This window comes from Pan troglodytes, chromosome 1 (genome assembly GCF_028858775.2).
Source record: "Pan troglodytes isolate AG18354 chromosome 1, NHGRI_mPanTro3-v2.0_pri, whole genome shotgun sequence".
NCBI lineage: Eukaryota > Metazoa > Chordata > Mammalia > Primates > Hominidae > Pan > Pan troglodytes.
Window position 1 is genome coordinate 119,724,118 of NC_072398.2, and position 23,949 is coordinate 119,748,066.

A 23,949-nucleotide genomic window follows, 5' to 3' on the forward strand; every position below is an offset into this window, starting at 1 on the left:
AGTTATTTTAAGAGTACTAGAAAGCTTTACATATCTCATAACCTATCAGCCAGAAACAGTTCACCACTGAATGGTCTCATAAACAAGACAGTAGTTCAATGACATCTTTAATTTTTACCCATATGACAAAAGCTGAGTATTTCAGAGAATTATACAACTTGAAAAACCCTGTTTCATTCAATTGTCACTTTATTGCAAGATGGTAGAATTAATTACAAATTTAAACTATAACCTGTTAATCTTTAGTCAGGCAGCAAGTTTTTACAAAGGCAAACTGCTTATTCAGAAGTGATCACGGAACAACTCAAAGGCAGAGCAAGAAGGATGAGAAACATCTGACTGGCCGATAGAGATTTCGTTCTCTCACTATATGAAACAAACTTTTCATTTTTAGGAAGGGTAAACTATAACTTCAGTAGACACCAACACAGAAAGACTTTGTCAAATAGACTAGTTTCCATTTAGTCAGTCAACTGTTTCTAGCTGTCTCAATTGGGATAGATACATTTACATAACTGGCTGTGCTTGAGCCTTCTTTGCCAGCAGCTTTAGGTCCGCAATGCACTTGGCAATTGTCTCCTTTTCCTGTGATAAGGAAAGAGAAATCTGGTTAGACCTTTCCAAAACACAGAAAAGTATAGAGTATAAACACCATTATTCTAAAAGACACCTCCTACCAGACCAGAACCTCAAGATGATTACTGGCTTAACACTATACAGCTACTAGACAGGTTTAGAAGTAAAATTAATTAACACAGAGGAGATACGATTTATTTTAAGCAAATCCAGGGGGTTAGTTAAAATTCCCTGGCTCACAGCCTTTATGGGTGAAACCTGTATAGAATTTGAGGCCAGATATTCCTGTAACCATCTGCCACTGATGTTGGCTTGTACAACCAACAGTTACTTGAAAAAGACCAATTCAACAAATACTAGTAATATATAAATGTTAAGAATGAAAATAATTTTTAATCTCTTTTCTAGACTTCTTTTGTATTTTCTAAGTTTCTTAAGTAAGCATATATATTACTTTTATGTAAAAGACAGTTTATCAAAAAAAGAAAAAAACTTTGATAGACACTGTTTTTCTAATCCTGTATAGGTTATGCTGAAAACAACCAGAAATACTTAAATGTTATAAACTCGAGAAAGAAAAAAAAATCAAGTCATATTAAAGCAAAAATATAAATGAAAAAAAATTAATTCAGTTTAAGCAAATAGAAAACATTTCCGTTCAAAACAGACAAGTTATGCAGGTGAAAAGAAGAAATGGAATGTCATGGAATTAGAAAATGGAAGGGGCTTAGAAATAGCCTTGTTCAGTCTTTTATTTATTTTTTGAGGCAGGGTCTCGCTCTCTCACCCAGGCTGGAGTGCAATACTGCAATCACAGCTCACTACAGCCTATGCTTCCTGGGCTCAAGAGATCCTGTCACCTCAGCCTCCTGAGTAGCTGAACTACAGGCGTTTGTCACTGCACCCAGCTACTTTTTAAATTTTTTGTAGAGACAGGATCTCGCTATGTTGCCCAGGTTGGTCTTGAACTCCTGGCCTCAAGTGATCCTCCTGCCTCGCCCTTCCAAAGTGTTGGGATTACAGGTGTGAGCCACCGTGCCCAGCCCAGTCTATTTTATAGAGAAATTAAATATATCAGTTAATGTTACCCAAATTTAAGGAAAGAGAAAAGCCATCCTGACAGGTATGCAGCATCTTCCTGCTTATCACTATCCAGAAAAACAAACCGGGGTTACACTGCTACTTCTAGGCTAAAGACTCCTTGCCAGCTATTCCTACCTTAACAAAACATCAGCAGATACTTGTTAAGAGATACCAGTACAACATCAGAACCTACAAAAATGTTGTGTACCTGCTGTGTGGAGATGCTTTGCACCACGTGCTTCTCCACCCAATTTATCATGTGTTCTTGTTCCTTTCGACGCATCATGTTCTGCACAAATATATGATAGTCCAGGCGATTCTTTACTTCCTTATATACTCTATACAGTCGTTCCCGGTAAGTAACTTCCAAAGCCATAGCAATGTTATTCTGGGGCAAAATTAAGAAATGATAAATATTGTTTGTATACTTGAAGGAATACTTCTACTCTGAAGATTCTGCCAGTGAGAATGCCCCACTTCTTTTGTATTTTACGTGAAATTCTTTTATTTAATAGATAATATGTACCTAGAAATTATAACAGCATATGGCAAAAACATATTTAAAAGTGATGCTGTATGAAATAAAGTCTCCTTCAGCCTCCCCCATAGGCCATTAACTTCCTGTATTTCTTGTATTCCCTCCCAGAAATATTTAATAAAAATATAGGTATACCCATCAAAATATAGGCATATACACATCACTTTTATTAATTATGACACACAAACCTACCTCAATTTTAAGTTACACTGGATTCCACTATACTGATATTCTATAATTCATTTTTTGGTACTACAAATAATGGTGCATACATTGTAGATTTGTCTTTGTGTTTATGTCATAATACTTGCTGGATCAAATAATAGTTAACATTTGTAGAGTACTGACTACGCTCTAAACACTCGTGTTTAGATTCAATTAAACCTTGTAACCAAACCATGGCATAGTTATTATAATTGTATCCATTTTGCAGTGAGGAAACTGAGGCAGAAGTTAGGAAACTTGCCCAAGGTTACAGAGCTAATAAACTGTGAAGCCAAGATCAGCATACAGGCAGTAAGGCTACATAAGGCCAAGCTCTTATATATCTCTACTTGGCTAACCCATAGGCATCACAAACCAATGCATACCAAACTGAAGGCTATTGGCAACAAGGCAATCAGAATGATCCTTCAATGACTTTCTCTCATTCAGAGTCCAAGTCAAAGTTCTTATAGGAGCCTAAGGTCTTTATATATCACAGTCCCAGGCCTCCCTCTATCTCCTTTTATTCTCCCCCGACCAATTCTACTTCAGCTGTATGGGCCTTCTTACTTTTCCTTGACTATATCAAGCAAACTTCCAGGTTTAGGGCATTTGCAACTGTTCTTCCCTCAGCCTGGAACTTATTTCCCCAAAAATCCACATACTTTGCACTATTAGTTCTTTCAGGTCTCTGCTCAAATATCATATTAGAGACATTTCTTGAATGCCCTATAAAAACAGTGACTCCCTCCTCCCGCAATTTTGTAGAAAGGGGGTCTATGTTGCCCAGGCTGGTCTCAAATTCCTGGGCTCAAGTGATCCTCCCGCCTTGGCCTCCCAAAGTGCTGAGATTATAGGCATGAGCCAATGCGCCTGGCCTGCAATCTTTTTAATACTAGTTTATTTTTCTATCTGGCATTTATTACCTGTTGACATTTGCATCTGTTCAATTATTTATTTTCTGTGCTTCTCCCAAAGGCTGGCTAGAAAATAAGACTCCATGAAGGCAGAAGCTTTTTGTTCTCCACTATATTTTCAGCACTCTGCCTTGATCAGAATACCTACACAGGAAGAACTCAATAAATATCTATCAAGTAAATGTAAATAAATAAAAACCTAAATTACTATCATTTGACTCTTAGGAAAAAGCTACATTTTCCAATATGGTTTTTTAAAAAAGCCAAAATATATGTATGCATGCATTCACGTGTGTGTATATACTATCCAAGAAGCAGGAAGCACTCTCCCTTTGTAACCTAAATATACATGGAATTAACATTTTCTGAGATTTTCAAATATCCATGTGCTTAAGAGTCTTTAGGGATCTTGTTTAAAATAATACAGATTCTGGATAGCCCCTAAGAAAGGTTCTGATTCCATAAGTCTTGGAAAGGGAACACCAAAGATAACTCTAATCCATATGGTACCAAGACCACATTGGCCAAGATCCTAAACATTTCAGATGCTTAGTATCTTGGCCAATATTGAGAAATATTGGCCAAGATCCTAACTATTTCAGATGCTTACTCTACCTTAGCATCTCATTTTTCATTTCATTTTAATATAAAACTTCAACATAACAGCACCTCACTTTTAAATATTAGCCATAAAGTACAAGGCTCAAAATAAAAACAGTAATAACAAAATACTTGAACATATTCCTAAAGATTGTTTTGGAAGCTGCATATTTTAGAATCTAATCATGTTCTGACCATGATAAAAAGCTCTACTGCTATCTGAATTTGTTGTGTGTGTGTGTGTGTGTGTGTGTGTGTGTGTGTGTGTGTGTGTGTGTGTGTTTGAGAGTCTTGCTCTGTTGCCTAGGCTGAAGTGCAGTGGTGGGATCACAGCTAACTCCAGCCTTGACCTCCTGGGTGCAAGCAGTCCTGCTGCCTCACCCTCCTCAAGTCCTAGAATTACAGGTGTGAGCCACTGTGCCCTGCCTGCTTTGTGGATTTAGAATGTACAGTATCAGATTTCCTTACAGCAAAGATGTTAAGATGTTCTTGCAGCAAGTGTGTATGAAATACACAGGATGTATTTTACCTAGCCTTCCTTACACAGTGCATGCCATTTTTAAATCAGCTTTAACTTAATGACTATTTCATTTTGTGTGGATCCAAAATGTTTTTTTAATAGCTTCTATAGTTTCTAATTTTATAATAATTTGAACTATTTTTCCACTTGACAGTTCTTACATGTTTGAATAGTTGTGAATGACAACTCCTACACAAATCTTCTCTTTTCTAAATAAAATACGTTCAATCTATTTAACCATTCTTCATAAAAAATTCTGAATTAAAAAAATGCACAAAACAAGTAACTTCATTCTTCCTAGAAACTTCTGAAACCTACCCTTTGCACATCAAAAAGGTAATGGCGCTTCTGAACCAGTGCCTGTTGTGACTTCTCCATATCAATTGCATTCTGGATGTGTTGGATGGAAGCCTGCTTCGCCTCTTCTAGTTGGGCAAGTTTTTGCTACAATTGTGATAGCAACAACAAAGATCAGTGAAAGCACAAAGGGTAAAAAAAGGAGATTCATTTCATGCTTCTTCAAAGTTGTATATCTCATTTGTAAAAACACCCACAAAGAAACATAGAAAGAAACGCACAAATCCTTAAAAAGAATTGCCCATAATAACTATAGAATATCTTTTGAATGATTAAACTATAGAAAAGCTAAAGTGTTTAGTAGATATAAAAAAATTATCTCAAATTAGTAACTAACATTAACACTTATTTGAAGCATTAGATTCATTTCTATATGTTGCTCCCCTAACACTCATATCAAAAATATCACTAGATGACCTTCATGTTTCTGCTAGTCTAAAATAGGAAATAAAGTTTATGGTTCTTACCTCATTGAGTTTATCAGCAAAGTCTGCAACAAAGGGACCATATTTTTTAATTCCATAGACCATTACACCTAGTACTGATAGGGCAGTGAAGGTCTCTGCGCTAATCACGTATATTTCTTTGGATAAAGCGTACAAGATAAGCCCAGTTCCGAGTACATAGGGTCCTAAAAGAAGAAAGAGTTATTTTATGAATGGATATGCTATGCCTAAAAGAGGGAAGATAGAAAGGTACTTCTATATTTGATTAGCTGAAGGCAAAGTAATGACTTAATTAGATTCAAAGACAAAACACTGGATTGGGAAGCAGTATGGTAGAGTTGAAAGAACAAAGATATGGACTCAGGGAAATCTGTATACTGACTCTACAATTTTAAAGAAACTGAGCAATCTAAATAATCTCTGAATTTAGTTCCTTATTTGTAAAATGGGGACAGTACCTTCTTCAGTCTGATAAATTTGAGAAATGTTAAGCACAATACCCCGCACAGTAAATTAAACTATTCTACAAAGATGTCAGATAACTTTCTGAAGTAATTTGTCCAGCAAAATATACTATTTATTGAATGGGACACTAGACCGGATAAAATTTACACAAGAAACAAGCAAAAAACAACTACAAAGTGATATGTATATAAAAGGATGAATAAATATTAGGATTCTCAATTCCTGTAGCACCTAATTACAATGCTTCAAATATGGCTTTTTCTTTAACGAGGCCATGTGTTCTGAAAGGATGCAAACCATGATTTACATTTATTTAGTCTTTCCTCCGCGCCTCACAGGATGTAAGGGAGGCCCAGAGCAGGCTTTTAGGAAAGCATTTTACAGTATTTCTGAGAATCATAGGATGGCAGGATGTATCATAAGAACAACAGGGTTACAAACTCAAATACATTTTACCCGGTTTCCCATACAAAGTTCCAACAGTTTTTTTTAATTGCCTTTAATATACACATTTTAAATATGAATTTGCAGGAAACATCTATCATATGTAACATTTTTATCACCTATGGACGTCTGAGGAGACTAATGTTTCTAGCAATTTCAGTTAGGAAAATGCTACTTTAGGTGACTCCAGGGCTAAAAAAAAAACAATCTTCGGTTTCCAATGTTCCAGTCATAGCAATACTTGGGTATGGGCCAAGAAAGGCAGTACATGTAGTAGAGAGAATCATAAACTTAATCAGGGGACTCTTGCCTTACATGGCTTCATTTTTATTCGTACCCTTTTCATTACCTAACAGTATATTATACAGTTACTCATTTCTTTATTGTCATCCTACAACAGAATGTATGTTCCAGGACAGCAGGCACTTAACACTGTTCAACACTGTATGGCTAGAACAGTGCCTGGCATAAAGCAGGCATCAAAAAATTTGATCTACTAACAAACAGAGATAATGCTGTAAAATTAAGTTAAAATCCCAAATAAATTTATACCAAAGACAAGTTGGAGCAATCAAATCAATTGTTACAATTTCCTTTTAAAAATAGCTGACTTGCAGCTGCAGGCGGGTGGCTCAAGCCTGTAATCCCAGCACTTTGGGAGGCCAAGATTGGTGGATCCCACAAGCCCAGGAGTTGGAGACCAGCCTGGGCTACATGGTGAAAGCCCGTCTCTACAAAAAAATAGGAAAATGAGCTGGGTGCACGCCAAGTCCCAGCTACTCGGGAGGCTGAGGTGGGAGGATGACCTGAGCCTGGGGAGGTGGAGGCTGCAGTGAGCTGTGATCTATCACTCCATCCTGGGTGATAGAGTAATACCCTGTCTCAAAAAAAACAACAACAACAACAACAACAAAAAAACCAAAGAAGAAAACCCACCTAACTTGATTTTAGTGGTGCCATCAAAACATATTACCAGAGACTAGGCAAAAATGCTCACCTGTTACACCAGTTTTAGGATAAAGAAACTGGAAGAATTCCTCAGGGATCAGTCCATAACGAACTTTTCCTCCGTATTCAGGAAGAGGTGGTACAGGGACAAGGTGTGGCTGCCCTGTATGAAAGGTCCTTGTTGCCTGCAATACCCTACAGGTAGTAATTGTACAAATGTAAAGCCTGTTTCTTTAAGGAGAAAACAGTGTATGAATAATGAGCAGAAACAATAAATAGGGTTGATGATTGAGGCAGTTTTCTAACTCTCATAATGGAAAGAGAATGGACTGGGAATGGGAAGGTTAGGGTCCAGTAATCAGCTGTGACAACAGCAAAGAATTAATCACAGACATTTAACCTTCTACCCAATACTGGAATCCCTTCTATCAGCCTTGCAGATCATCTGTCTAGCACTTTGTATGTCTATTATTAGCACTGAAATATGTAAGAATGTGGACGTGGCGGTCAGATAGGCATCTTGAGTTCAAATCCTAGACCTGCTCCTTGACTTTGAGTAAAGAACTTAAGCTTTTGTAATCTCAGATTTCTCTCAGTAAAATGGAAATAGAAGATAATACCTTATATGGTTGTTGAGAGGATTAATTGAGTTAATATATGTAAAGTGCTTAGAATGATGCCTGGCACATGGAAAAGTTCTATGTAAGTGGTTAGCTATTATATGCCTGATATGTTGTAAGCTCCTGGACCTTTTTGAATACTCTCTTTGATGAGAGTGCTAAACACTATATGTAACAGACTTTTTCAGTACTGGGTAGCTCTAATTATGTTCATCTTTGAATTGAGATGCTACATACATTCTTGGAACCTCAATCCATTCTTAGTTCTAATTTTGCTTTTCTATGTAAGATAACACACATGTACCTGGGTCAAACATCTGTTCCCTCACAATCCTGATTGCCCGTAAGGACTTCTCTGGTTTTATCTTTTTTTTTTTTTTTTTTTTAATGAGGTATACAGAACTGAATATAATACTTTAAGTATAGTCTGGCCAATTTATTCATCCTACAAATACTTATTGAGAACTTACTATTGCCAGTACTGAGCTTGAACAATTGAACTATTATCAACAGTGGATTTGGAAACTATTCTTGTATTAAAGCAGCTTAAGACTACACTTTTAACAGTTACAGCATACTGATGTCTCCTTAAGCTTCTGATGAAATAAAATCTAGTCCCTTTATATCTGCTGTCATTTAGTCTCCTTCAAGTTTTCAGTGTATTTCTGTCCCACTTCCTACCCTCCATTCCTCCAATCTCTCAACTTCTATCTTCTTGTAATATAAGAATTTACATTATTTCATTTATTTTGGTACAATGCTTATCTTTTGAATATTATTTCTGCCTCCAAATATATTAGCTACCCCACCAGGTTTTGAAATCTGAGAATCATGCTTGAGATTCCTTCATTTACATCAAGGTTTCTCAATTCAGCACTACCGACGTTTGAACTGGATATTTCTTTGTTGTAAGAGGTTGTTCTGTGCATTGTAGAATGTCTGGCAGTATCTTTGTGGCCTTTATACAATAGATACCAGTAGCCCCTCCCTCCCCGACCCATCCTATGGTAACACTGAAAAATATCTCCAGACATTGCTAAATGTCACCTGCAGGCAAACCACCCCAGGCTAAGAAGCACTGATTTAAATCATAGCACTAAATGGTATGCTTAGGCTGACAAGTCTCCCTAACTAGCTACCTTAGTTCAAGTCCTTATCACCTCTTGCTTAGTTTAACAATACAAAACCTGGTATCTCTGCTTATTTTATTTTTTATTTTTTTGAGACAGAATCTTGCTCTATCACCCAGGCGGGAGCACAGTGGCATGATCTCAGCTCACTGCAACCTCCACCTCCCAGGCTCAAGCGATTCTTGTGCCTCAGTCTCCCGAGTAGCTGAATAGCTGGGATTACAGGCATGTGCCACCACACCCAGCTATTTTTTTTTTTATTTTTAGGAGAGACGGGGTTTTGCCATGTTGGCCAGACTGGTCTCAAACTACTGTGATCTGCCGTCTCGGCCTCCCAAAGTGCTGAAATTACAGGCGTGAGACACTATACCTGGCCTCTGCTTCTTATTAAATACCCCAACTTAAACCTAGCCCACTCACATTACTGCCAATGTTTCTAAAATGAAAATCTGACTTGAAAACTCAACAGGCTCTCTCCTGCCTACAGAAAACTACTTAATATAACATACATAATCTAGTACCTGTCATTTTTTTTTTTTTTTTTGAGACAAGGTCTCACTGTGTCACCCAGGCTGGAGTGCAGTGGTGCCATCACTGCTCACTCGCAGCCTCCACCTCCTGGGCTCAAGCCATCCTCCCACCTCAGCCTTCCCAATAGCTGGGAGTACAGGCGTACACCACAATGCCCAGCTAATTTAAAAAATTTTTAAAAATTTTTGTTGTTTTGTTTTTGTCTATGTTGCCCAGGCTAGTCTTGAACTCCTGGGCTCCAGTGATCCTCCTGCCTTGGCCTCGGGATTATAGGCATGAACCACCACTGTGCCTGGTCCTGCCAAATTTTATAACCTTATCTTCCTTCATTCTCTTACTCTCCTGGAATTACTTAACAGCTCTCAAAAACAAACAAAGAAACACCACAAAAAAATTGCCTTATGCTGCTCCTTCTGCCTTGTATGCCCTTCATACCATGACTTTATAGCAATGACTATCAAGACCAATCAGGAGCAATGACTACCAAGACCAATTAGCCTCCAGATTTGTAAAGCCCTCCCCCCATTTTGGGCTAACATTCATTCTTTTAATCAATTAAAAAAAACATTTACTGACTTTCTACTAATGCTAGGCACCGGTAACATGGCAATGAACAAAGCTCCAGCCTTCAACATTCTAGTGGGGGTATGGGAAGGGTGAGTGTGTATCTCCATACAAAATTTCAGGCAGCTCTAAGTGCTATGGAGAAAAACTGAGCAAGGTAAGGGGATAGGGAGCAACAAAATGGGGAAGAGTTTTTTGGTAGGGAGTCAGATGACATTTGACCCAATGATCTGGGGAAAAGAGAGAAGAGCAAGTAGAAAGATATTGAGGCAAGAATGCGCTTGGTAGTTTTCAGAGGAACACCAAGGTTGGAGAATGAGCTAAAAAGAGAACACAAGGAGATGGTGTCAAGAGTTAGGATGGAATCAATTCATGTTGGACCTTCTGGGTTATGCTAAGTTTGGATTTTATTCAAGTGGGATGGGGAGCTCTGGAAGGCCTTGGTGGGGGATTGACATAATCCTCCTGGCTATTATGAGAATGGGCTGTAACGGGACAAGAATAGAGATGCAAGACTAATTAAGAGACTACTAAAATACCTAGGTGAAAGTTTATAGTGGTTCCTACTTTAGCGGTAGTGGAAGCAGCAGTCAGAGTCCAAATTTCTAGAGGAAGAGCCTTGCTGAGGTACTGGACATGGAGTGTGAAAGAAAACCAAGGACATTCCTTGTATCTTGTAAATATAAGTTATTTACTACCTGGTATTACAATTATTTGTTTACAAGTCTGTATGGGGTCCTTTTTCTTCTAAGTTGGAAGCAGTCAATTATAGCCTTACTTTTTGCATACATGAGACTTAATTATAGATAAGACCACTTTTTCAAGTCCATTTTTTTTCAATTTGAGTTACCGTATTTTGCAAGCTTTAGAACTAAGTTTGGAAGTAAAAAGAGAAATCTCTAGGAAAATGGACATGTCTTATGGAACAATTTTAACGGTAACAGCTGCTAAATTTACTAAGCACACACTATGTACCAAGAACTGTTTTTGAGTTTCACAGCAATTGTCTCTTAATTCTCAAAAGCCACAATGCACTATTATCACCATTTTGTAGATGAGGAAATTGAGGTCACACAGCCAGTAAGTGGAGGGGCCAGGGACCCTGTACTGGCTGTGGAGCCCTCACTCTAAACCAATACTCTTAAGGTGCCTCCCATTCCTAGACTGTGAGCTCCATGAGGGCAGGTAATTAGCCATACTCATTCTTGTATCCTTGGTTATGTTTTTAGGCAACATAAATATTTACTGAATCAATGAATGATTTCTCTGATTGTTATCATATGGCAGCAAAAACTAGATATCTGGGAAACCGACTGTAAACAACATGCTTTACTGTTTTATTGAACAAAATTTATTCTTGGGTATGTAATCTACTCGGATGCAGGCTGTGGAAGCTACATGTCATAAGGTCCCAAGGGAAGGTCACAAAGGAGTAGGGCGGGTATAGAAGACAGCAAAACCAATTTCTAGTTTAGTTAGAATACGTTACTTATCCTGCTAAAATCTTGGTCATTAGGTGGTATGAGAGCGTTCCTGGCAGTTACAGGAACAAGTGTCTTGTCTGAAAGAGGGTTTAAGTGTCCCAAAATTATCGGAAAGAAATTTCTGACCTAAAGCTAAGGGGGTGGGGGCAGGAATCGGGAAATAAAAGGTAGTGAAAACAAAGACGAAAGGGAGCATTATCCTCACACTTACCCTGGACCTAGGAAGGCTGCATTCTTCAGAGAGGGGGCTGCAGATAGACAAGGCGAAGGTCAGCAAAGTCAAATGAAATCTGGTTTGCCCCTTCTTCACCCCCGCCAGGCTCTATCACTAAGCCTATGTACCCCTCTTTCCCGTCCCTCAAGACCCCACGCTCCCTTCCGAACTGCACTGACCACTCGCCGCTCAGGCCCGTGTCGCTGCGCCCTTCTCCCCTCCCTGTCACCCCTAGATTCGCTTCTTTCCAATCACTCTGATAGTCCAGAGCAGGGTCTATACCCCTTACCCGCTGTGGCGGCGGCGGAAAGTACCACCCGGGACAGCATGGTCAACGAAAGTCCAGGTTGCAATCTTAACGTCCCTGTGACCCCGATAGGAGAATCTGTCAGGGCAGGAGCAAGATGGCCGCTGACAAGTCTCGCGAGATGAAAATTTTGTACTCTTCCTTCAACTTTCCTTGGGAGAGTTAAAAAAAAAAAAATTATCGCGAGAAGAGGCAAGTACCGCTGAGAGCCTATCGCATGAGGGCGACAGCCGGAAAGCAGGATGGAGCCATAGAAGCAATTCTCGCGAGAAGTAGAGTTGCGGTTCCCTCGGGAGAGGGGCGGAGGCTCAGAGGTGCACCACGTGGGGTTTGCTGCCGGAGCTGAGTCTCTGGCCGGCGTCCAGTTTGAGTCTAGGTTGGAGTTGGAACCGTGGAGATGCGGAAGGAAACCCCACCCCCCCTAGTGCCCCCGGCGGCCCGGGAGTGGAATCTTCCCCCAAATGCGCCCGCCTGCATGGAACGGCAGTTGGAGGCTGCGCGGTACCGGTCTGGTGAGCCGAGATCCGGGCCTGGGAGCTCCCTTACCCCAGCCCAGGGCGCCCCTCCCCGGAGACTGACCCTCCCAGCCCATCCCCGCCCTGCGTGTTATCCTGACCCTGGGTCGCGTCACCGAGCTGTCCCCAGCCCTGCCCCGCGTTCCTGAGCTCAGATCCAGACCCGGCCGGAACGCTGTTCTGTGCGGTCTCCATGGAGGCGAGCCCTTCTACCCTTCACGCGCTGACAGCTTGTACCCCCCGTAGATGGGGCGCTTCTCCTCGGGGCCTCCAGCCTGAGTGGCCGCTGCTGGGCCGGCTCCCTCTGGCTTTTTAAGGACCCCTGTGCCGCCCCCAACGAAGGCTTCTGCTCCGCCGGAGTCCAAACGGAGGCTGGAGTGGCTGACCTCACTTGGGTTGGGGAGAGAGGTATTCTAGTGGCCTCCGATTCAGGTGAGTCACTATCCCATTATCCACCCCCCACCCCCACCCCCGGGTGGAACGGTAGAATGGAGACTTGGGGTACCGTAGGGTTGAGCTCAATATCTAACGTCCTATACTCAGTGCTTGGAGGAGCCTGAGAGTGTTGGCCCCGAATGCAAACTCTTGTGTAGGTGGGAAATACCTTTTCTAAAATTCTAAATTGTCTGGTGAGATTTCCTAGAAAAATCCGTAACAAAATTAAGCAACGGATTGGAACCATTTTTCTTCTGTGTAACCTGCCCCTTAACCCCCACAGCCCAGACCAAGCATAATCTTGATTTTAAGATGACACTGAAGCCAATCTGTGCTACATGTCTCTTCCCATTTCTTACCGCTTTCTTGTCTTCATTCTGCTTTCTTTTTGTTGACTGTTAGGCTTAGCGATGCAGGCTTTGGCATTTTTTTTTTTTTTAAATCAGAATTTGGAAGTTGGCCGGCATTGCATGGAAGTTTAAAGTCCCAGTTTTTGATAGATTTAACCTCTCTGACAGTTGAGCTTGAACACTACATAATGAAGACAACTTTTGGCGGATTCTCTATACTTAACCAGTCACTGTGCAAGACGTTCAATTATTCAACATATTTTTAAAGACTGCAAGACATTTATTCAACTAGTTCAGCAAATACTTACTAGTGTCCAAATAATGGGGAAGTGTTAACATCACTGGATAGTGTGCTGCTTAAACAGTTGTGGAAACTTCATCCTTGTCCCCTTGCAGCTCATTTTTCATATTCTCTCACTAAAAGCAGATAATGAATTTTACAGACTGTTCCATCTTTGTCTTTTTCTGGAAGCTTTCTGCACCTACTTGTCTGGGCTGTCATTAGGAAAACAGTAACGCAGAATAAAGTCAAAGACTCAGAAATTAGCTGAACTCTCCAATGATGTGGACTTTGCTTTTACAGGAATAACTAACTTACTTTGTTAATTTAGTGACAATGGCTCTTTGAATCCTAGAAGTGAATTATTGCCTTGGTATAATCCAAGCTCATGTTTTCCTTACCCTACCCCCAACAGGTGCTGTTGAATTGTGGGAACTAGATGAGAATGAGACACTTATTGTCAGCAAGTTCTGCAAGTATGAGCATGATGACATTGTGTCTACAGTCAGTGTCTTGAGCTCTGGCACACAAGCTGTCAGTGGTAGCAAAGACATCTGGTGGGTCCCTGTTCTCATTGCTCCTGTCTCTAAGCCTCCTGTGGGTGCCTTTCCTATCCTGTTAACCTCATTAGGTAACATTTTGGGCTTATTCTAAGAATCCAGTGACTTATTTTAGCATGTCTATAAGGTTTCCTTAGGGATTTTGCAGTCTATCGTAAGTAGACCATAGCAGCAGTCCAAGAGGCAAAGACCTGGGGAATGTTGATTACAGGAAGTTCTTGTTTGAACACGTTTTTATGTTGATAGTGTAGGTCAAGATTAAATGTCTGTTTGCTTTTGCTTCTTAGCATCAAGGTTTGGGACCTTGCTCAGCAGGTGGTACTGAGTTCATACCGAGGTGAGTATTCTTTCATTTTTAGCCCTGGTGTTAGCTGTTGTGTTTTTGGACTTTTTGAACTTTGCTTTGATGTTAGGAGCAGCAATTCCATGTTCTGATAGTTTTCTTGTACAACAATAGTCAGGCTCCAGTATCTACTCCTTGTCCTTTTCTCAATTTCCTTGTTTCTTTCTTTCTTTTTTTTTTTAATTCGACTAGTCAAGTGCAGTAGTGAAAAGGGAGGAAAGAATAGAACAAGGAGTTTAATCTGTAACTGACTGAACAATCAATTGAGATAACTCACTACCTTCAGACCAGCCAGTTTCCCTGTTTCTATTGATGGCCTCACCACCTTGGCAACACAGGGCTCAAACTCTCGGTCCTTTTCCACCCCTTCTGTTTTCCCACCATCGGTTGGCCACTAAGTTCTTTTTAGTCTTTTCCACTGGTCAGTCACCTTCCTGTCCATTTCTATGCCTGTATTCACTTTCAGGCTTTACCTTACACAGGCAGTGGCACTCATCTCTCCACTAGCAATCTAGCTCTTTTGGTCTTTTATTAGTTTCTTGTGGCCTGTGGATTAAAATCCCATTTTCTTGTCATGGCATTGAAGCCCTTTTACTCCATTTCCTCTCTTCAAGCTTACTAGATCCTTGACATTCTTGAGGGATAAATCTTGAGACTTTTAAATCTTGAACTTTTGAGTATTTACCTTCATAAAATGTCTGTTTTCTGGTGAGAACCATTACTTTTTTAATGCCCCTCTTTCTGCTCACTTTCATTAACAGCACTAGTAGTTAACTTTATCTTGGGAGCCATTCTTTGTGAAGATAATGTCTAGAGCCTTAATGTGTACATGGTTCCAAGGTTTAGATGCTGGGGGATCACTGTGGTTCTCTCAATGGCTAAGTGCCTTTCCCTGCCATTTCTAACTTCAAAGTACATGATTAAGTTATAGGCCAGAGAAATCACTGACTCATATCCAAGGTCCAGTATCCTGGACCCTCAGGGTCACTTGGAAATAGTTTTACAATAATGTTGAATGCCCAGCTGTGCGCAGTGGCTTAACGCCTGTAATCCCAGCACTTTGGGAGGCTGAGGCAGGTGGATCATATGAAGTCTAGGAGTCAGAGACTAATCTGGCCAACATGCCGAAACCTTGACTCTACCAAAAAGTACAAAAATTAGCCAGGCGTAGTGGTGCACATCTGTAATCCCAGCTACTTGGGAGGCTGAGGCCCGAGAAGCGCTTGAACCCTGGAGGCGGAGGTTGCAGTGAGTCAAGATCATGCCACAGCACTCCAGCCTGGGCAACAGAGTGAAACTGTCTCAGGGAAAAAAAAAAAAAAGTCAATGTCCTATGTCTATTATATTTGCTTTTTATTTCTTAGACATATGATGTCCTTTCCTGGTTAATGCTAACTCTTTTTCAGCATTTCTGCCATGCAACCTTTTTGTTAGTTCTTTGTGTTTGTGTCTTATTCCCCCTGCTGAATTCCAAATCCTTTATTATTTTTCTATTTTTTGTAGGGACAGAGTCTTGCTATGTTGCCCAGGCTGGTCTCAAATTCCTGGGCTCAAGTGGTCTCCTGCCTTGGCCTCCCAAAGTGCTGAGAGATACAGGCATGAGCCACTGCACCCTGCCCCAAAACCTTTGAGGGTAGAGGAACCATGTATTCATCTTTTGTACACCACCATGGTGCTTGTCCCAGAGCTTTGCTTTTTTCAAGTGAGCAATAAATTCCTTTTCTTACTTCTTATCCTTATTCTATGAATTCTAGGGCTAGGAAAGAACTATGGAAACTGGTTTAATTCCATCCTTCTGCCTCAGGGAAGGGGCACATTCAGACTACCTGGGAAAGTCTGGTAAAATGACTGTAGAAAAGGTTTCCACAGCTTCTAATTAACATGTAGCAGTGACTAAAGTTTTTTACATGTAGACCTCCTAAAACAATTTTGAAAATCTGTGCCCCCTCATACATTTTTAAATTGATACCTAAAAATACTTATTTGAGTAGTTGCAGAGAAGGTAATTTCTGGCATATAATTTATTGTATGCTTATTTCAAGCATATATTTGTCAAAATTTTAGATTCGCAGGTTACTTAGTTTGCATGAATGTCTACCAAATAGCCTAATTGGCAAAAGCCAGTCTGCATTGTAAAGCCAGTGGACCAAGATAGACTAAATTTTCTGTCAGAAAAAGTCTGACTTTGTTTTTAAATTCAGATAAAGTTGTTGAATATGTCCTTATCACAATGATCAATCATATTTTTTAGTTGTCATTATTAGACAGAAACAGAGTTAAGTCACAGAGCCATACCTGTGTTTGTGGTGTGACTGAAACAAGATCAGCCCCCTTCATTGAATTTTACCTAGATGCTCTTTCTTTTTGCTCTTTGGTTCTTATGGAAAAGCCCCTTTTGTCCCTTAGTTTAGAACCCTTATATTTTTATACCCCTGAGCATTGTACCATGGAAAGATCTGGGATGAATGACAGGTATGTGTTCTTTCTATAAAGTGGGAGAAGGGTGATTGAAAACAGAGGCAGTTCAATTTTAAGAAAGAGAACATTAGAGAAATTGGCTCTCTTAATACTATTAGCGCCCAGAACTCCCTCAAAAGTTTTTGTATACTACTTGGAGGTGTGTGTACTCCAGTATGAAGACTGCTATTCTAGAATTATTTAGCCCTCACATCTAGGATGCCTTAACTGGAAATTCCTTTGTTATTCTTACTAAGCCCCTAATTTCTCATTCATTATCTTCACTAATACGTTTTTTTTTTTTACAAGGCTTTTTAGGTTTTATAAGTCTATAAACTTCTCCTCTTAGCTTTTGTCTAATCCATAATCTCCCACAAAATTTGTTAAATTGCATCATGAGACCAGCCCTCCCTCCCTCCTGCCCCTTGATTATTCCTGGGCTGGCCCTCTTGTAATGCTTCAGCTTGTTTTCTATCATATTTCTCTTTCTCTCTCCTTTATAGCTCATGCTGCTCAGGTCACTTGTGTTGCTGCCTCTCCTCACAAGGACTCTGTGTTTCTTTCATGCAGCGAGGTAAGAGATAGCTCCTTCTTCCCTAAACGCACTCCAGCCGTCCATAGGCCAAAGTCTCTAGTGTGGAGACTTTCTGGCCTGCAGCTGCTCCTTTGGATTGTGAAATCCTTTTTCTGTTCCACCTTGCTCTAGGACAATAGAATTTTACTCTGGGATACCCGCTGTCCCAAGCCAGCATCACAGATTGGTGAGTCTGAGATTCACTGGTGGGAGAATAGTACTTGGAACCCTGATAGAAGAGACTGTCTTTGGCCAGTGTCAAAGCATAGTTGCTAGATGCCCAGTGTAGTTACTGTGACATGAGTGACATAATCTCCTTCTTTTCCAGTGAGGCTCTGCTAACCCCATTCTGTGCAATGAATACCAAGAGGAAGGGCCAGTTCCTGGGTGGGTGATTTACTTTATTGGATGGGAGGACAAAGGGGCCAGAATTGTTATCGTCATGATTCGTGCCTGAAACTTGCCTGTGACTCGTGTCCAGAAAGGGCAGGAGGCTGCTGGATAAATGGTTATGAGGCTCAAGGATGAGGACACTGCTGCCTTAGCAGGGTTTGGGAAATCAAATAAAGGTGCTCCCAGGATGTAGAGTGATATCATTTGAGAAACTGCTTCTTCTGTACTCTGAGTTTTGGTCCAGACCCTCGTCTCTCCTTTGCAGGCTGCAGTGCACCTGGCTACCTTCCTACCTCACTGGCTTGGCATCCTCAGCAAAGTGAAGTCTTTGCCTTTGGTAAGACACCATGTCAGACTTCATATTGACTCTGGGAAAGGGGAGGAGGAAAGTGAAAGAGCTGACTCCACAACACACAAGGCCCTTGTTGCTCAGTCTTAGCCCTCATGGACACTAGATGAATTATGAATTGAGAATGGGGAGTTGGGGTGATGCCAACGTAGTTTTAGTGTAGTTTTGGAGAACATGATTATTTTCCCAGTGGATTTGATTTTTGATTGATTGATCCAGCTTCTGTATTCTGGGCATGGCTATAAGTCAGTGAGCCACAAAGCAAGTGGATTGCTATATAGCGAATTCTGTTCTACTGTGGGTAGGTGTAGAGCTATCATGGTCATGAGGCTGTGTATATGGTGACATAGTTTGTGGTTAAAATAATAACTGCTTCATTCATTAACTTAATTTTCACAACGATCCAGTGACTTATTATTCCTACTTTGCAAAAGAGAAAACTGATGCTCAGAATGGTTAACTTTTACAAGCTCGAGGAACTAGGATTCAAGTCTTTGGCACAAAAGTCCATGCTCTTAATCACTATGACATGTTCCTTCTCTTCTACAGGTGATGAGAATGGGACAGTCTCCCTTGTGGACACCAAGAGTACAAGCTGTGTCCTGAGCTCAGCTGTACACTCCCAGTGTGTCACTGGGCTGGTGTTCTCCCCACACAGGTACTGTTCTTTGTCATCAGGGGCCTGATGGGTATAAATGGGAACACTGAGGGTGTGTGTGTATGTTTTCAAAGCATTAGCTGATGAAGTAGTTCCTTAAAGCAGACAGTGTTCTAGCTGAGGTTTCGGAACATCGAAGATCTCTTAAGTGTGAAGTGGAATCCTTTGGGAATCAAAGGATTTTTCAGATTAGATGGTTTCTGTCTGAAATGGCTAAAATGTGATTTCATTCCTGCCCAACACCCAAAATGGTTAATATTGTGGGCTTCTAGGACTGTGAGATTGGAAAAGCCTGTGTTTCTGGGTTATTGCTGAAGCTATAGAGAGGGACCAGATGGGGTGGTTAGTTGCCAGGATGGTTGTCAACCCTAACTTTGCTTCATTTCCCTCATCTTTACTTGAAACTTTTAGTGTGGACTTGTAGTAGCCAGATTAGCCAAAAGTGGGAATCAGGCTGCCTTTCCTGGGTCACTTTACAGTGGCGGCAGGGCCGGCCCAGTTAAGGTTTTGTCTTGGGATCCAGGCTTGACCTTTCACAACCCTCTCCTCCATCTGATAGTGTGCCCTTCCTGGCCTCTCTCAGTGAAGACTGCTCACTTGCTGTGCTGGACTCAAGCCTTTCTGAGTTGTAAGTGTGAAGTGGAATCCTTTGGGAATCAGGGAAGGGGAGCAGTGGGTGGGCGAGTCATTTTCCTCTTCAGAAAACTGTGTTGTGCTTTTGGAGAACAGATTGTCCATCTGTATCCGAAGGGACTTGGTAATGGAAGCAGGCTGACTGTTGACCCTGTCCATTCCTGGGGCACATTCACAACCCCAAGGACAAGCCGTGTCCTTGGTAGAGGCGGGTGGTAGGTGGAATTTTTAAGTCTAGCCCTCCAGCGCTCTCCCACAAGGGGGCGGCAGTCTACCCTTTCACATAAAGAACTGCGTATGAAATGCAGCCTGCTACAGGGTAAAAGGCAGCACCTGGAAGACCTGAATTGTACTTCCCTCCTTGCCGTGATTTGCTGCCTATTACTGCCCCTCATCACTGTCTTGTTCTATCCAGCATTTCTTCATCTATGAAAATAGAAGACTGGATTGGATGACTGATGACATCCACTGTGGATAGCTACACTGCTATCCTGGCGATGAGGCCATACAGTTGGTGAAATGTGTGTAACACACCCAAAAAATGTGCCCCAGATGTGTTGGGTTCTCTTTTTTCTCCAGGTCTGCTTTTCTTGTCTCTACTCTGCCCCGACTTTTTTTCTTTCTTCTAGGTTTAGAAGCCAAGCCCACAGAGACTTTGTGAGAGATGCGACTTGGTCCCCGCTCAATCACTCCCTGCTTACCACAGTGGGCTGGGACCATCAGGTCGTCCACCACATTGTGCCCACAGAACCTCTCCCAGCCCCTGGACCTGCAAGTGTTACTGAGTAGATTGGATTTAAGACAAAAAGCAAGTCCCCCATGAGTGTCCACTTCTTTGCCCTGCCCTCTCAGCTTGTGAGACAACACAGGAGCCTTCTATAGTATGTTGATATGCTAGATCTGTGCCGTTAATAGGCATCGTCTCTCAGCCTGAGGGAGGCTGGATTCTGGGTTCCTGTAGTCACAGGGAGGAAAAGCTTTCTTAAAAATGGACATGTATGTGCGTGTGAGTGTGTGTGTAGATCTATAGTTTTTGGTAGTGGCAGGAATAAAAAAAATCCATCCTGCATCTTCCCTAAGCACTGCCTCTCTCTCGCCCCCCAAAACAAGTTGACGAAAGGGTTTTATGTAGCTGTCTATGAGGAATTGGCCGTGTCTGCGTGGGTTATGGGATGTGGGCATCCCTGGGTTCTTGGAAGCAGCTCTTATGCTACTCATAGAGATGGGATTGACTTTATTTTTTTATAGTGCTTAATTCACCATTATGAGAAATGCTTCCAGTCACAAAAATGCAGCCCAGCTCACTCTGAGGAAGAAGCAGGACTTGGTACGGTTTTACACAACTCCTTACCATTAAACTGAATCAGAAATCCATTTTCTGGCTGAATAAAAAGTTTGGCTTGCCTGTGTAATGCCCACTCCCTTTCCCCCGGCTCCCTAGTGATGGGACATATATGAGAGAGAAGTGTTTTTCTATCGTAGACACCATAGGGGAAAGTTTGGGGATGAAGGAGAGCTTAAAGATGTTTCAATTAAGTTAGAAAACTGACACAGACTGTTGAGAAATCTTTGCCACTTTTCCCACCCGAAAACAGCATGGGGCCTGACATCTTCTGCCCTGGTTCCCTTTCTCTTGATGTGGAAAGTCTGAATGCAGTATTTATAGACTTCTAAGGTTTTAAAATCCAGTATCAAGAAGAAAATCAGAAATACTGGTTGGTGAAATAAAGAGTTTAGGCATTGTTGGCCTGTCTTTTTTGAAGCATGTGTGTTATGTGTAGTTAGATATATTTCACTTATGTGAGTCATCATGGTGTTGGTCTTGTAGCCCATTATTTTTCCTGTGCTTCCTCAGCTTCCCAAAGTAGCTAGTTAGAACTTAAGGTAAACATTTATTCTTGGGTTGGTGGAGTGGATATTGCCAGTTAGGAGTCATGGATCAATTACTGATTATATTGAAAGTAAATATAATCAATTATGTACTTTTGAGCTTTGCAGGTTCAATTTAGGTAAAAATCACATGATGAAACTGGGAAAGTCTGAAGGAATATGGGCAAAATATTTCTCAGTAAAGCTTCCATGCTTCACCCTTGACATGATTACCCTTGAGTAAAACATGGGAATTTGTAGTTGTGTGATCCTCTGGCGTTGATGTGGAGTAGGAATAAAGTCTTGCATCATTTTTATAATGTGGGAGGAAATAGAATGGGTAGGTACAATCACTTAAGTTCTGCCTCTCAAAGATAAAACTTTAATTTTGTGGACACTTAGAGAAAGTAGCGGGTGGGGGAGCTTGAGGTGAGTAGGAATTTGCATAGCCCTTCTCTTCCTGGACTTAAGAATGATGGAGAAAAAACTCAGTGAAAGAGATAAGGAAGCAAATGTGTGGAAATGTGTGATAAGGAAGGAAATGTGTCAAGGTGGTTACAATATGGAAGGGAAGCGTAGGTTTTTTTTTTCTTTTGTTGAGATGGAGTTTCACTCTTGCTGCCCAGGCTAGTGTGCAGTGGCATGATCTTGGCTCACTGCAACCTTCGCCTCCTGGGTTCAAGCAATTCTCCTGTCTCAGCCTCTTGAGTAGCTGGGATTACAGGCGCCCACCACCATGCCCAGCTAATTTTTGTGTGTTTAGTAGAGACAGGGTTTCACCCTGTTAGCCAGGCTGGTCTCGAACTCCTGACCTCAGGTGATCTGCCCGCCTTGGCCTCCCAAAGTGCTGAGATTACAGGCATGAGCCACCGTGCCCGACCAGAAAGCATGGTTTTTGAAGGACCATATTTTATTGTAAAAAAATGTTTTGGTTCAGATAGATCTGTGCTGATGAGAGTAATTCACATCTATCAGTGACCACCACCAAGATATTTATAAACCTTATCAAATACAGTAGGAAGAACAACCAGCACAATTTTGGGTAAATGTATATGTTGCAATGAACAAAGAAGATAGTTTAAAATAAAAGATGACCACAGAATAATTAGAAATGGTACTGTCACATATGGGGTGATTTGCTAGGTCCTTCACTTGAGGATAGTTCTAGTAGAGTGAGTGCAGAGCTGATGACAGGTTGAAATGAGATCAATCTATTTGTTTAAAAATATACAAATATTTTGCATTTAATTTCATTGGTTAAAATGTCTAAACATTAGAGTAAACCCATTTCCCTATCTACATCCTTACTCTGAAGTCCACTAATCAAACCTACTCTTCCACGGCTGTTCTCTGGTCCACCAAGGGCTATGAGGCTCACCCCTTGGATGGTGCTCAGAACCACAAGGAATACTGAAGAAGCCTTGCCTATGATTTCAGGTGGCATCAGACATTGGGCTAATTTTCAAGGTGTCTCTCCTTCCCAACAGGACAGTCGGAGTCTGGTTCTTTAATAAATAGCTATATGGACCTTACTTACTGGTTCACAATCATATTACAGCAGCAAAAACACCCAAGCTCTAACTGCTGTGGGCCTCCAGCCATGTTTCCTCCAGATAGCATGTTAGAAAGGACAGGAGATTTTAAAAATCAGATTGGACTTCAGAGGGCTCCAAATCTTCTTGCCACATCTAGACCTGAAAGTAAAGAGCTCTGATTATTAAGAGGCAGATTCTTGTTGCATTTGGACAGCGTGAGTAATGGTCACACTGAACACATTAGAATCAGTTGTGAAATTGATTTTGTTTCAAAAAAGGATAAGTAAGCTGTAGTCTCAATTTTGAGTTAATTGAAATTTCTCAAGAACTTCATCAGCAGCTCACATGATACAGTTTTGGAAGAGTAAACAAGGTAAGCAGACAACTCTGGGACCCCAAACACATTTTCTTTTTTAGTTCTCCATCAAAAATAGGCATTTCTGGAGTTTTGGTCTCACTGAGTGATCACAGGACTGCTGCAATCCAGGAAACTGAGGGAGCTGTGAGCATCTGAGAAGAAAGGTTAGCTCTTGTTTTAAGTTGTAGAGACAATTTAAAACAAGTTGTGACACAATTAGTGATCCCATAATCTTTTATCATCTGGTACAACATTTAATATAGTAGCATTCTACTTACTGTGGAAACTCCTTGTTTCACAAATGATGTTCTGCAACTTCAATATGTAATGGATGGACCATCAAAGTTCAAAATATAATAAGGAATTTAATTCCCAAACAACATCCTTTAACATTCTGGTGAAAGCCCAGCCAGTGTCACTGGTTGAAAGTGCCTTCAGTGGATATAGCTATATTTCACCTGTCCCTGTGATCATGAGGTACCAGATTCCGGTCAAGCATTTCACTTTGGGAGGCACCATGTTGTAAACATTAGGAATTTCAGTTGCAAACTAATTTTCCATTCTGGTAGTAACTCTTACCTGGAGTGTCAGCTAAGTCATGAAAATTGTTTAGATTAGAAAATGCACTTTTTATATACAGCCTAAATTAGCTTCATGTTCTGTAGTTTCTGCAGCTTGTCTCAGAAATCCTC

At 41.0% G+C, this 23,949-nt stretch overlaps 3 protein-coding genes across 9 annotated transcripts in view; 2 read left to right on the plus strand and 1 right to left on the minus strand.

Annotated features, from left to right (window-relative positions):
• Window positions 1-171: 171 nt before the first annotated feature.
• Window positions 172-12,712, minus strand: ATP5PB (ATP synthase peripheral stalk-membrane subunit b). Of its 4 annotated transcripts, none has more exons than XM_054685633.1 (8): window positions 12,565-12,712; window positions 11,931-12,100; window positions 11,639-11,675; window positions 7,148-7,293; window positions 5,263-5,426; window positions 4,757-4,882; window positions 1,868-2,047; window positions 172-585 (listed from the first exon to the last, which is right to left on the minus strand). In XM_054685633.1, exons 2-8 carry the CDS (start codon window positions 11,968-11,970, stop codon window positions 508-510), a joined length of 771 nt encoding a protein of 256 aa, XP_054541608.1. In that variant the 5' UTR covers window positions 11,971-12,100; window positions 12,565-12,712; the 3' UTR covers window positions 172-507. The 4 variants fall into 4 exon arrangements, with proteins under 4 accessions (XP_054541608.1, XP_054541607.1, XP_513639.2 ...); XM_054685632.1 differs by having other exon boundaries at window positions 7,148-7,329; XM_513639.7 differs by lacking the exon at window positions 12,565-12,712 and having other exon boundaries at window positions 11,931-12,165.
• On the plus strand, window positions 12,223-21,240 carry WDR77 (WD repeat domain 77). Of its 3 annotated transcripts, none has more exons than XR_674537.4 (11): window positions 12,327-12,460; window positions 12,710-12,895; window positions 13,944-14,085; window positions 14,376-14,425; window positions 17,392-17,462; window positions 17,595-17,649; window positions 18,121-18,192; window positions 18,754-18,862; window positions 19,422-19,490; window positions 19,911-20,016; window positions 20,125-20,261. XR_674537.4 is itself a non-coding variant. In XM_016931949.3 (11 exons), exons 1-11 carry the CDS (start codon window positions 12,346-12,348, stop codon window positions 20,316-20,318), a joined length of 1,008 nt encoding a protein of 335 aa, XP_016787438.1. In that variant the 5' UTR covers window positions 12,327-12,345; the 3' UTR covers window positions 20,319-20,564.
• Window positions 20,182-23,949, plus strand: part of OVGP1 (oviductal glycoprotein 1) — a 26,965-nt gene continuing 23,197 nt past the window's right edge. The window contains exon 1 of one of the 2 annotated variants that reach the window (XM_063815952.1): window positions 20,182-20,303. The gene's annotated coding sequence lies outside the window, so the exon portion shown is untranslated. The remainder of the gene's footprint in view (window positions 20,304-23,949) is intronic. The other variant, XM_009429508.5, reaches the window with a different exon arrangement.

What these genes read in the sequence shown, in the direction of transcription:
- WDR77 (XM_016931949.3), top strand. Translation starts at nt 12,346, where the DNA reads ATGCGGAAGGAAACCCCACCCCCCCTAGTGCCCCCGGCGGCCCGGGAG. An exon ending in GGTACTGAGTTCATACCGAG is followed by an intron (nt 14,426 to 17,391) that starts GTGAGTATTCTT and finishes TCTCCTTTATAG; the next exon opens with CTCATGCTGCTCAGGTCACT. An exon ending in ATCACTCCCTGCTTACCACA is followed by an intron (nt 20,201 to 20,255) that starts GTGGGCTGGGAC and finishes AACCTCTCCCAG; the next exon opens with CCCCTGGACCTGCAAGTGTT.
- ATP5PB (XM_054685632.1), bottom strand. Translation starts at nt 11,970, where the DNA reads ATGCTGTCCCGGGTGGTACTTTCCGCCGCCGCCACAGCGG. An exon ending in TTCCGCCGCCGCCACAGCGG is followed by an intron (nt 11,676 to 11,930) that starts GTAAGGGGTATA and finishes GTCTATCTGCAG; the next exon opens with CCCCCTCTCTGAAGAATGCA. An exon ending in ACCTTTTTGATGTGCAAAGG is followed by an intron (nt 2,048 to 4,756) that starts GTAGGTTTCAGA and finishes ATTTTGCCCCAG; the next exon opens with AATAACATTGCTATGGCTTT.